Consider the following 11,953-nt stretch of genomic DNA (forward strand, 5'->3'; position numbering starts at 1 on the left):
ACAGCAACAAAATTCCATTTATTAAGCATCCCGCCACCACACGTGCTCGCCCCTTCAGACCTGAGGGTATTATAACGTAACGGTTAATCAAATATGTTTTGGTTAATAAATAGTTCAAGAGCTAGAGTTGGATGGTGTTGACCAGCTGCCTTTCCTCTAGTCTGTCACTGGTAAGTTAGGGACAGTTAGTGCATACAGCCCTCGAGCAACATTAATAAAGATATTCTAAGATAAAATATAAACAGCATTGTTCAATATAGTATTTCAGTGATATAATGGAATTTTTTTAAAACTATAGTACGTTGGAAAGTGTCTAAAATAGGGTTAACTAATTCAAAGTTTCTACGTTTTTTTTTACAGTACGCCATTATGATTTTTAATCCTTGTATGTTAAGATATACAACCAAACTCTTTGACTTTGTTGTTATTTTTCTAAAACAAAGGCTATCTGTAAAATCTGTATTACTCTTAAACCCTGAAATTCATTATATTGATAAAACAAATTGTGTATTAATAATTTGATTGAAATATTCACTACAAGCATCAGGAAACTGGACCAAGAAGAGAGATCAGAATGGATAAAACTTTCGTAATCCTTACCGATGCTCTTCGGAATTTCTGGAGATTTTCAATTATTCAACCAAAACTGATAAGATTTTACTTTTAATTTAGGTTCATGTAAGTAATATCACAAGATAAAGTAAGGATAATTGTTATATCTTTAGTGCGTAAATTATCTAATTTCAAATGATCGATAGTTCGTGAAACGAAGTAGTAATCAATCATTAAGTGTTTGTCTCTTGTAAAGTTGTTTTTGAAAACAATAACTAAATATTGTTAGCACAATACATGTTAGTTTAGTCTTTCCTTCTAAACAGTTTGACATCAGTCCACTACGTGTGGTTGGTTGTGTGGTTTTCTTATAGCAAAGCCACATCGGGCTATCTGCTCAGCCCACCGAGGGGAACCGAACTCAGTCCACTACGAGGAAGGAAGTTAATGGTACAAGCAAGTCACTTTACTGATAGAGATGGCTGATTTGGAAAGATTCCCTCTTGAAGTCATTCTAACTAATTGAATACGTTATTTTTTTGATCGCCCCCTGTGAAATCAGTCATCCGTTATCGGCCAGAGTGTAAGCTCATGACGCACCTTGCGTGTGGTTACCATAATCTCTCTCCCCACCTCAGGCAGAATCGCAAACGCTGTGAACGAAGCTATCAAACAATGGTTCCTTTGGGTACTAAACTACTAGCCTTGGGGCTCAGTTCGGTCTCTACTGGCTTCTGTAGAGATTAGAGCCAGTGACTCACGATCCCTGTGTGATGAATAAGTGAAAGAGATAGCAGGTCGAGTATAGATACCACATTTTCAAGTGCCACTTCTTGAAAATGAAGTGGCTATTTAGCCGCTCGTGTCGATGATTTTGTTTTTTTCATGCCTAATACTTTGGTCTTAAGCCTAATTTTCCTGTCACACAGAATGTTTAAGGTTCTTTATAGTCGTCTGAAAAATAATACTCCAATAACGATGGTTAAATCGTTCTTGTATCTAATTATTATTATGGTATTTGCGCAACCGATGACATCTGCTGGTGAAAAACAGGAACTTTCTTCAAAACAAGGTAATTTTTGTCTATAAGGTACTGCTAATTTAAACAAACAGAAATAATTTAACATGGTCTTTCATTCTTATAGCTAAGACTTGTCCTAATATATATATCTACAATGTTTTAACTTGCTCTGTTTTAAAAGCATGGTTACGTTAACATACCTAGTGGATACATGCTCGTGAGGATATTTCTTTCACGACAAGCTGTTAGTGTTGCTTACTTTCCGTATTAAGTATTTTTCTACAACCTTTAATATCAATCTCCGCACCAGTTACACGGAGGTAGTCTAGAGCTCATTGTTTGTTGTTGTTTTTTTTGTTTACATAAAATAAACATTTTGCCTCAAATGGTCGTCCACCACAAGACAAAAGACAGAACGGTTTTACATCTGCCCAGATTCCGATCGTCAAACGATTATTCTGCTAACGATCTCTGAAGAAATATTTGTTTATCTCACCATTAAAATAATGTAAAAAGATGCAGTTACTAAGCAAGGCTTTAAACACCACAGCCTTCAATCTTATACACATATCTTATGTCGAAATCATCTTTGATGTGTTTTTGTTCAAAGTAAATATTCATATGTCAGTGTGACTAGGGCATGCTTAGCGACTAACAAAGCACTAGTTTGTTGGCTATCACTGAACCAAGTCTTCGTAAGAATTACTTTCTTACTTTACTGTTGAAAGAAAGGGCCCCCGGTGGTTCAACAGTAAGCTAGAATTCGGGATTCGATTCCCGCGACAGATAGCAAATTTGCAGATTCATATTGAATTAAATAACAAATGAACAATACAAATGATAACAGAAAAATAATCTTGTACAATACATTTCTTAGTAAACGATGAATTGTCGATTTAAACAGAAATTCAAAACTAATTCCATTTTAAGGTTAAATTTAAGCAGAAATTCAAAAGTAAGTTTCATTTCAGGGTTATTTTTAAGGAATAATTCAAAACTAGTTCTATTTCGTTTTACAATTTGAGAACTTTGGTTCACTATAAGATTACAAATCCAACTATTCAACTGGTCAAACGTAGTTCGTTAGTTGGCGGTGGGTGCTGTTCACTACTTTTCCTCTAATCTATCAGTTAAAACTTAAGGACGGCTAGTGTAGATAACCCTTATGTAGGTTTAAGAAATTAATTATAAAAAGAAAAACAAGACCGAAAAGTCGAAATGCATAATAAAGAACGGGGGAAGGGAATATTTATCAGCTTCATTTCCCCACAAATATATAGTGACGTCACACAAACCTTAGTTGCTGGTTTCGCTAGTCCGATGCGAAGATGCACAGCGCAAAGTTATTTTAAAACTGGTGGATATGTAATCTAGCGCCCCAACCACCACGACCTTATGAAAACTGATTGTAATCTTATTAGTTGTTTCAAGGGCTAGAAAAAGCCCTTTTGGCGGCGGGTGCTGCTTACTGGCTGCCTTCCCTCTACTTAGTACTTCAGCATTAGAGATGGTTATACTTTGAGATCCCTGATCTGACACTTTTAGTCCAAGTTGGAAACTGCAGTTCTTACTTGAGGAAAGGTTTCTTGTTGAACACTGTTAGTCACGTTACACCTTCAACAGGAAACCTTTATTTATTTTACAGTATCACATAGCTTTAAAAACTTCTTTATAATAAACAGTTGTAGATGTTTACACGCAAAGAAGAGTGTTAAGTGAAGAACCAACAGAAACTATAGCTTTCGCGTGAGGCACAGAAACCAATGAATAATTTACGTCATTACGCATAGTGATCGATTGTGTAGTCAATTTTACAGCGAGTGTTGTTTGTGTTTCATTTTAAATTTCGCGCAAAGCTACACGAGGTCTATCTGCGCTAGCCGTCCATAATTTAGTAGTATAAGACTAGAGGGGAAAACAGCTAGTCATCACCACCCACCGCCAACTCCTGGGCTACTCTTTTACCAACGAATAATGGGATTGATCGTACATTATAACGCCCCCACGGCTGAAAAGGCGAGCATGTTTGGTGAGAGGGGGATTCGAACCCGCAACCCTCAGATTAAGAGTCGAGTTGTTTTTTTTTCTCTTTATTCATCTCACCTCAAAGAGGGGGTATAAACAAAGAGGGGTATAAAAAAGAGGGGGTAGAACAAAAATACATGAAATAAAACACTAGTTAAATAATTAACATATGGAGAGAAAACATTACAAGATACCACCTTGTTAAAAAATTACAACAAAAGGTATAAAATGTATTAGAAAATATAAAAGAAGTAATAGTTAGCGGTAAGTATCTAAATCAAATTACACGAAAAACATTAATAAAACAAAGAAAACAATGGAACACTTGTGATAAAAAAGAAAACTTGTAGAAAAGAATACACTTCATCTTAACAAAGCACATAACAGGTATCTTTGTTACTACCATTATAGTGATAGAGTAAATAAAACACTAGTTAAGTAATTAGCATATGGAAAAAAAAACACGAAAAAACATTGCAAGATACCTTGCTAAAAAATTACAACAGGTGTAAAATGCGTTAAAAATATAAAAGAAGTGATAATTAGCTGTAATTTTTAAATCCAAATACACTAAAAAACCTTAATAGAACAATGAAAAGAATGGAACACTGTGATAATAAAAGAAAACTCAAAAGTAGAAAAGAACACATTTTATCTTAACAAAGCACATAATAGGTATCCGTGTACTCCCTTTGTAACCAACCTACCGTTATAGTGATACAATGAATAAAAGACTTAATGAGTCATGTAACACACATCTGTGATAATGTAAGTGTATATGGTTGCGTAAACGCACTTTATAGAACGAAATTAAATGAAGCTTGCGATTGCGTGCTAACTGAACAGACCTCGCAGATTGGATAACAAGCCGTGCAAAACTAGTTAATAAGCGAAAAATATTTAAACACCGACCAGGTAAGAGAGGATGAGATCCCACTAAACATGCTCGCCCTCCCAGCCGTGGGGTGTATAATGTGACGGTCAATCCCACTATTCGTTGGTAAAGAGTAGCCCAAGAGTTGGCGGTGGGTGGTGATGACTACCTGCCTTCCCTCTAGTCTTACACTGCTAAATTAGGGACGGCTAGCACAGATAGCCCTTGAGTAGCTTTGTGCCAAATTCAAAACAAACAAACAAACGTTATTTATAAAGATTGAACACAGAATTAATAATCGCCTTTCTTGCATTGTTGTAATTTCTTCTTGTTAGTTGAATCGCCTATTTATTTATTTTTTGCAGCTAACTGGTTGGAGGATATAATGACAATAACAATATTATAAAAATGTTCCATTTATTATTAAAAGAGATAAAAATGTTTAATAATTATTTCGAGTAATCTTTTATTAAAATTATTTACTTGATGACTTTTAGTTTAAAAAACAATATGCAAAAAAATTAATTTTGTAATTTTTCCGTTTTTATTTCAGCGCCACAGTCCGTCAGAATTGAAAAGGTTAACCAAAGCTCTTTTACCATCGTATGGAAGAGGCCAGTATTGCCGAACAATAAAAACCACAAGCTTTTAGCATTTTCAATCTCTTGTTTTCTCTTAGAAGGGGCTAATCCAGGTAAGGAGGCTAGAATTAAACTGACTGAACTTTCAGTTTGTGCGCATGGTTGTTAATTTCGTTATTAATATGTTTTCCTGTGGTTGTTTTTGACAGTTCCTTCAATTAGCTTTATTGAAATTCTTTCCTAATTACAAATGAACTATATAGAAAGTTTAGTGTTCTATAGGCAAATCAGCAAGACACGTGACAACTACCACCAATAAAAATTCGCGGTGGAAGGATATATTACGTGACGTAAGTAGTGTGATGTCACCAAAAATTGTTCATTTTTTGGAAGGATATTTTACAGATGCAAAATATTCATGCACTTAAATCATAAATAAATGTTCAGATCAGAAATGTATAATTTCCAAGGTTAGAATGTCCTTTGTATTTAATAGTATTAGAAAACAAAGGAAAAGGGATCAGCTTCAGGTACCAAGACTATCTAAGAAGAGACTTGAAGCAAGTTGAACTCCAACCATGGTAAGTGAAGTGTGACTTTCTTAAACAGGTGAGATATCAAGAACAAAAAGTCACCGGCAAAAGCCATAACGTGTCCCAGCTTAATGGGTATGGGTTCATCAAGACAACACTTCAAGTCATGCCTCCCGTTCAATCATCGCATACAGGTATTCATGTTAATTCATACAAAGGCATATTGACCAAATCATCAAACGCAGGGCTTATGGACTTCTGTATATTCGAACTCTTGATATAAGCGATGGGTAGTCGTATCATTTCATATTAGATGACTTATGATAAGTTCTCTAGTTGTAGTGTTGTACTTCTGACATGTCAACTTTATAACGAAGCCTTTTACAATTGAAAATACGCTACAGTATTATTGTCAAAAGCCACGGTCGTTAGAAACAAGATAGTGGGGTACTTAGCGAAATGTACTTCAAAGGATGTGGTTAAGTTCCAAAATATTTTTGTAACACATTCGACCCCCTATATATGTGTATATATATTATATAAACTCAAACTTTTTATACTTACCATAGAAACGTAATAATATTTAAAACAAGAACGTTTGACAGAACAAATGGTTGTTGATAGAGGGTCAGGTTATTAGTTTTTAAACAAATGAAAGAAATAAGTTGATTAATTAGGTTCTAACAACTGATGCTAATGAAGATTATATTGGATACTTTCATCCAACATTTAATCTGTGGTGGAAAGTGACAGAGAGTAGGATAATTCGGTTAGGACAATTAACTCTTGATGGTTGTATAACTGAAGTATTCGGAGGAAACTGAAGACAAGGTTGTTTCTGAGTGCAATGAATATAGACACAAATTTAGAGTTTGTTTAAAATTTCTATGTCAGAGGAGAGACAAATTGTACTGCCTCCCATTGCGACGTCCAAACAGATTGATGGTCTACGTGAGGGAACGAACTACGAAGTCTCAGTGTGGGCCGTCTACTCAGGAAATCACCGTATAGCAGCGCCATCTATAATAATCGAAACACAGTTTTCTATTGCCACAGAAAAGCACCTGCCTCCAGAAAACAGTCCATTTTTAGAAAAAGGTAAGTAATTAGGTATCCAGTGAAATAATAGGTGTTTTCGCCCGAATAACTTTACCATAGTTTCTTTGGTCTTACATACACACACGAGCCCTTTTCTATAACAAGTACCTAGAAACAATTTGCTTAAACCCCAACTATATTTTTAATCCAGTTCTCGGTTTTTGTTTTAGAACAAAGCCGCATTGGGCTACCCATTGAGTCCATCGCGGAGAATCTAACCCCGAATCTTAGCACTGTAAGTTCAAAACTTAGTTGTCCCAGAAGGGAACTTCCATTTATCTGGAACGGAATAATTATTTTATTACAGGTACTTTTCTTTATCATAAAACAGATTCTTCCCCTAAATTATTGACTCATTTTTCTACATATTGCATTATGGGTAATTTTAATTGTTACCCCTTAAAACAATTAATATAAATGGTAAAACAACCAAAGAATTTCACATCTAGAATACATAAAGGATCTTGGTATAATTAGCTGGGTTATCTTCGGTATTATTATATTTAGTTACATTTTCTGTTTTAAGGTTCCTAAAATAGATGTATTCATAAACCCACAAGCAACTTGGTGTGTAAATACTTAAAAAAAATCACTTCGATTCATATTAGATAATTCCAGAAGCGATATATTTTCACTAATATTTGTTTCTTGAAATCAGTTCTTTCACAGACACACGGAGTTTTCAAACAATACATGACAAGACGTTCAATATCACACGCGTAAAAACACTATGTCACAGACGACCAACTTCACATCGGTAGAAACATCGGATTTTCAGAAAGTTTATTACGCGTAAAACCAAATTCACAAACGTAGAAACATGGAAATCTGAAACACTATCACACACTCAGAGACATAATTCTTCACACTATATCATAAGTAGCGAAATTTGATCCATACCTGATGACGTATATTAATGTGAATTATATACGAATGGAATTATCTATTTCAAAACGTTATATTTGTTTCCCAAACCTAGGGGTCGCGAGTGCGGCAAACAATTTTGAACGTTCCGGTTGAGATACATTTTCAAACAAATGGGGTTGGCACTGAAAAAATGTTTAAAGGTTTCAAAATTAAACGGTTACTAGCAACGAATTAAATCACCACGCAAACATTTTCGATCAGTGCTAACGCTGAAGTTTAATGGTGTTATTAGTCATTTTCTTTATATCGATCTGTTATTACTGTGTCGCAAAATTTACGGTTGCTTCAAATTATCATCATAATTAATGAAGATGCTTAGTTTCGCTGTTGTTTGGCCTAATGTGCACTGTTATTCTGTAGAATGTAACTGTACGAAACCTGGAACTGTTGCGTGTACAAGAATTCGGAGCGTAGCAAAGTGCACCTGTTTCCCAGGGTTTAATGGAGACTGGTGCGAGCACTGCGTTCGTGGATACTTCCGCGATAAAACGGGGTGCAGGAAATGTCCTTGCACCAATGCAACTTCATCAGGAGAGTGTATTACAGGTAAGTTATTTCTTTAAAAATCTAATATTAATCAAGTTTAAACAAGCATATTACGTTAAGACTATTTGTTCGAAGTAATTTTATACTTCCTACTCCGTTTTATCGACAGAATTAGATATAGAAAATTGTTCCATGACTCGCAGCAAGCATATACATTAAACTCTTTGTTTCTACTTCCCGAATTAAAAAAAAAATTGTGAAATAACATGATTTAAAAATATGTTTTACTGTATTATTTCAGCTAAGATATCATTAACAATTAAAAATCACAAGAACAATATTTTTAGCCGCGGCATAACGGCTCATACAATGGATTTGAGGTTGTTGTTGGGTTTTTCTTTTAATTTCAAGTACACACGTTTGGCGCATAGCTCAATCTATTGACCGATTTGAGATCTAGCTACAGCCGTAACCATTGATAGTTCCTTCTTGTCCTATCAGAATAAAGCCATTTCTTGCTTTTTATAGATCAATTTCCCAAGTATTTTAAAACATTGCAATGAAAACGAATGGTTTTCTAAATCACTTTGTCTGCTAATTAATTAATCTATAAATAAAGAAGTTTTCATTTAAAAATTCAGTATATGGTTGTTAAATTTAATAATTATTACATCTTTCTCAGACGACTTCGAAGAGATCAAATGTAAGGTGTGCCTTCCCGGACATCGTGGGCACTTGTGTTCATCATGTACGGCAGGGTATCGTTGGAACAACGATAGATGTGTTCCTTCCAAGTGTTTCAGTTTTCCGCTCTGTATGAAGAACAAGAACCATCCAGGGTGTAGTGATTGTGTCTATTTGATGGACATACCACCTTCATCTACAGCCCACAAAACTTCAGGTAAAATGTACATTTTATACAAGTAAAGATTGGAACGTTTCAGCTTGATACGTCCACTAATACCACACGAAAATCCTGGTAAACAGTGTGTTCACCTGACTAGTGAATAACTGAAAACAGACCCGTGTTCACCTAACTAGCCAATAACTGACAACCGACTGTGTTTACTTAACTAGTGAATAACTGGCACGTGATTCAACTGTTTTCATTTATTAAAGAATAAATGACACGTTAAAATCCATTGACACTTGAGCAGATAAAACGGCTGAATGTTTGGTACTGTTATTTATACTTAGGGTATCTTGTTAAGTGAGGAAACAATATTTTTAAACTATACGTGTACAATATAAAGCAAACCAGAATGAGCCAAACTTGTAGCTATAATGTAAAAATGTTTATATAGGAGAAACTAGAATAAATTTAATACATCGAGAAAGAATGAACCCAGAAGAAGGACAATAAACAATATTCCTATATCAACATTAACAGAGCGTAATGAAACCAAACCCATAATTCAAATTATTCCGATTTCAACATTAACAGAGCATAATGAAACCAAACCCATAATTCAAATTATTCCGATTTCAACATTAACAGAGCATAATGAAACCAAACCCATAATTCAAATTATTCTGATTTCAACATTGACAGAGCGTAATGAAACCAAACCCATAATTCAAATTATTCTGATTTCAACATTGACAGAGCATAATGAAACCAAACCCATAATTCAATGTATTCCTATTTCAACATTAACAGAGCATAATGAAACCAAACACATAATTCAATGTATTCCTATTTCAACATTAACAGAGCATAATGAAACCAAACCCATAATTCAATGTATTCCTACTTCAACATTGACAGAGCATAATGAAACCAAACACATAATTCAAATTATTCCGATTTCAACATTGACAGAGCATAATGAAACCAAACCAATAATTCAATGTATTCCGATTTCAACATTAACAGAGCATAATGAAACCAAACCAATAATTCAATGTATTCCTATTTCAACATTAATAGAGCATAATGAAACCAAACCCATAATTCAATGTATTCCTATTTCAACATTAACAGAGCATAATGAAACCAAACCAATAATTCAATGTATTCCTATTTCAACATTAACAGAGCATAATGAAACCAAACCCATAATTCAATGTATTCCTATTTCAACATTAACAGAGCATAATGAAACCAAACACATAATTCAATGTATTCCTATTTCAACATTAACAGAGCATAATGAAACCAAACCCATAATTCAAATTATTCTGATTTCAACATTGAAAGAGCATAATGAAACCAAACCCATAATTCAATGTATTCCTATTTCAACATTGACAGAGCATAATGAAACCAAACCCATAATTCAAATTATTCCGATTTCAACATTGACAGAGCATAATGAAACCAAACCAATAATTCAATGTATTCCTATTTCAACATTAACAGAGCATAATGAAACCAAACCCATAATTCAAATTATTCCGATTTCAACATTAACAGAGCATAATGAAACCAAACCCATAATTCAAATTATTCCGATTTCAACATTGACAGAGCATAATGAAACCAAACCCATCATTCAATGTATTCCTATATCAACATCAACAGAGCATAATGAAACCAAACCCATAATTCAAATTATTCCGATTTCAACATTAACAGAGCGTAATGAAACCAAACCCATAATTCAAATTATTCCGATTTCAACATTAACAGAGCATAATGAAAACAAACCCATAATTCAACGTATTCCTATTTCAACATTAACAGAGCATAATGAAACCAAACCCATAATTCAAATTATTCCGATTTCAACATTAACAGAGCATAATGAAAACAAACCCATAATTCAATGTATTCCTATTTCAACATTAACAGAGCATAATGAAACCAAACCAATAATTCAATGTATTCCTATATCAACATTAACAGAGCATAATGAAACCAAACCCATAATTCAAATTATTCCGATTTCAACATTAACAGAGCATAATGAAACCAAACCCATAATTCAAATTATTCTGATTTCAACATTAACAGAGCATAATGAAACCAAACACATAATTCAAATTATTCCGATTTCAACATTAACAGAGCATAATGAAACCAAACCCATAATTCAAATTATTCTGATTTCAACATTGACAGAGCATAATGAAACCAAACCAATAATTCAATGTATTCCTATATCAACATTAACAGAGCATAATGAAACCAAACCCATAATTCAAATTATTCCGATTTCAACATTAACAGAGCATAATGAAACCAAACCCATAATTCAAATTATTCTGATTTCAACATTGACAGAGCATAATGAAACCAAACCCATAATTCAATGTATTCCGATTTCAACATTGACAGAGCATAATGAAACCAAACCCATAATTCAATGTATTCCTATTTCAACATTAACAGAGCATAATGAAACCAAACACATAATTCAATGTATTCCTATTTCAACATTAACAGAGCATAATGAAACCAAACACATAATTCAAATTATTCTGATTTCAACATTAACAGAGCATAATGAAACCAAACCCATAATTCAATGTATTCCTATTTCAACATTAACAGAGCATAATGAAACTAAACACATAATTCAATGTATTCCTATTTCAACATTAACAGAGCATAATGAAACCAAACCCATAATTCAAATTATTCTGATTTCAACATTAACAGAGCATAATGAAACCAAACCCATAATTCAAATTATTCCGATTTCAACATTAACAGAGCATAATGAAACCAAACCCATAATTCAAATTATTCCGATTTCAACATTAACAGAGCATAATGAAACCAAACCCATAATTCAAATTATTCTGATTTCAACATTGACAGAGCGTAATGAAACCAAACCCATAATTCAAATTATTCTGATTTCAACATTGACAGAGCATAATGAAACCAAACCCATAATTCAATGTATTC

The 11,953-nt window shown here is 33.7% G+C and overlaps 1 protein-coding gene across 1 annotated transcript; it reads left to right on the forward strand.

The window, feature by feature from the left end:
• The first annotated feature begins 1,362 nt into the window (after window positions 1-1,362).
• Window positions 1,363-9,523, forward strand: LOC143246148 (uncharacterized). The gene is made up of 5 exons (XM_076492364.1): window positions 1,363-1,624; window positions 5,026-5,166; window positions 6,481-6,684; window positions 7,972-8,157; window positions 8,780-9,523. The coding sequence occupies exons 1-5, from the start codon at window positions 1,438-1,440 to the stop codon at window positions 9,022-9,024; spliced, it is 963 nt and encodes a 320-aa protein (XP_076348479.1). The 5' UTR covers window positions 1,363-1,437; the 3' UTR covers window positions 9,025-9,523.
• Window positions 9,524-11,953: the final 2,430 nt, after the last annotated feature.

This window comes from Tachypleus tridentatus, chromosome 3 (assembly GCF_004210375.1).
Source record: "Tachypleus tridentatus isolate NWPU-2018 chromosome 3, ASM421037v1, whole genome shotgun sequence".
NCBI lineage: Eukaryota > Metazoa > Arthropoda > Merostomata > Xiphosura > Limulidae > Tachypleus > Tachypleus tridentatus.

Excerpts from the sequence above, each read along its gene's own strand:
- LOC143246148 (XM_076492364.1), top strand. The coding sequence starts at position 1,438 with ATGCCTAATACTTTGGTCTTAAGCCTAATTTTCCTGTCACACAGAATG. Across the intron at positions 1,625-5,025 it reads GGAACTTTCTTCAAAACAAG|CGCCACAGTCCGTCAGAATT; the intron begins GTAATTTTTGTC and ends TTTTTATTTCAG. Across the intron at positions 5,167-6,480 it reads CTTAGAAGGGGCTAATCCAG|AGGAGAGACAAATTGTACTG; the intron begins GTAAGGAGGCTA and ends TTTCTATGTCAG.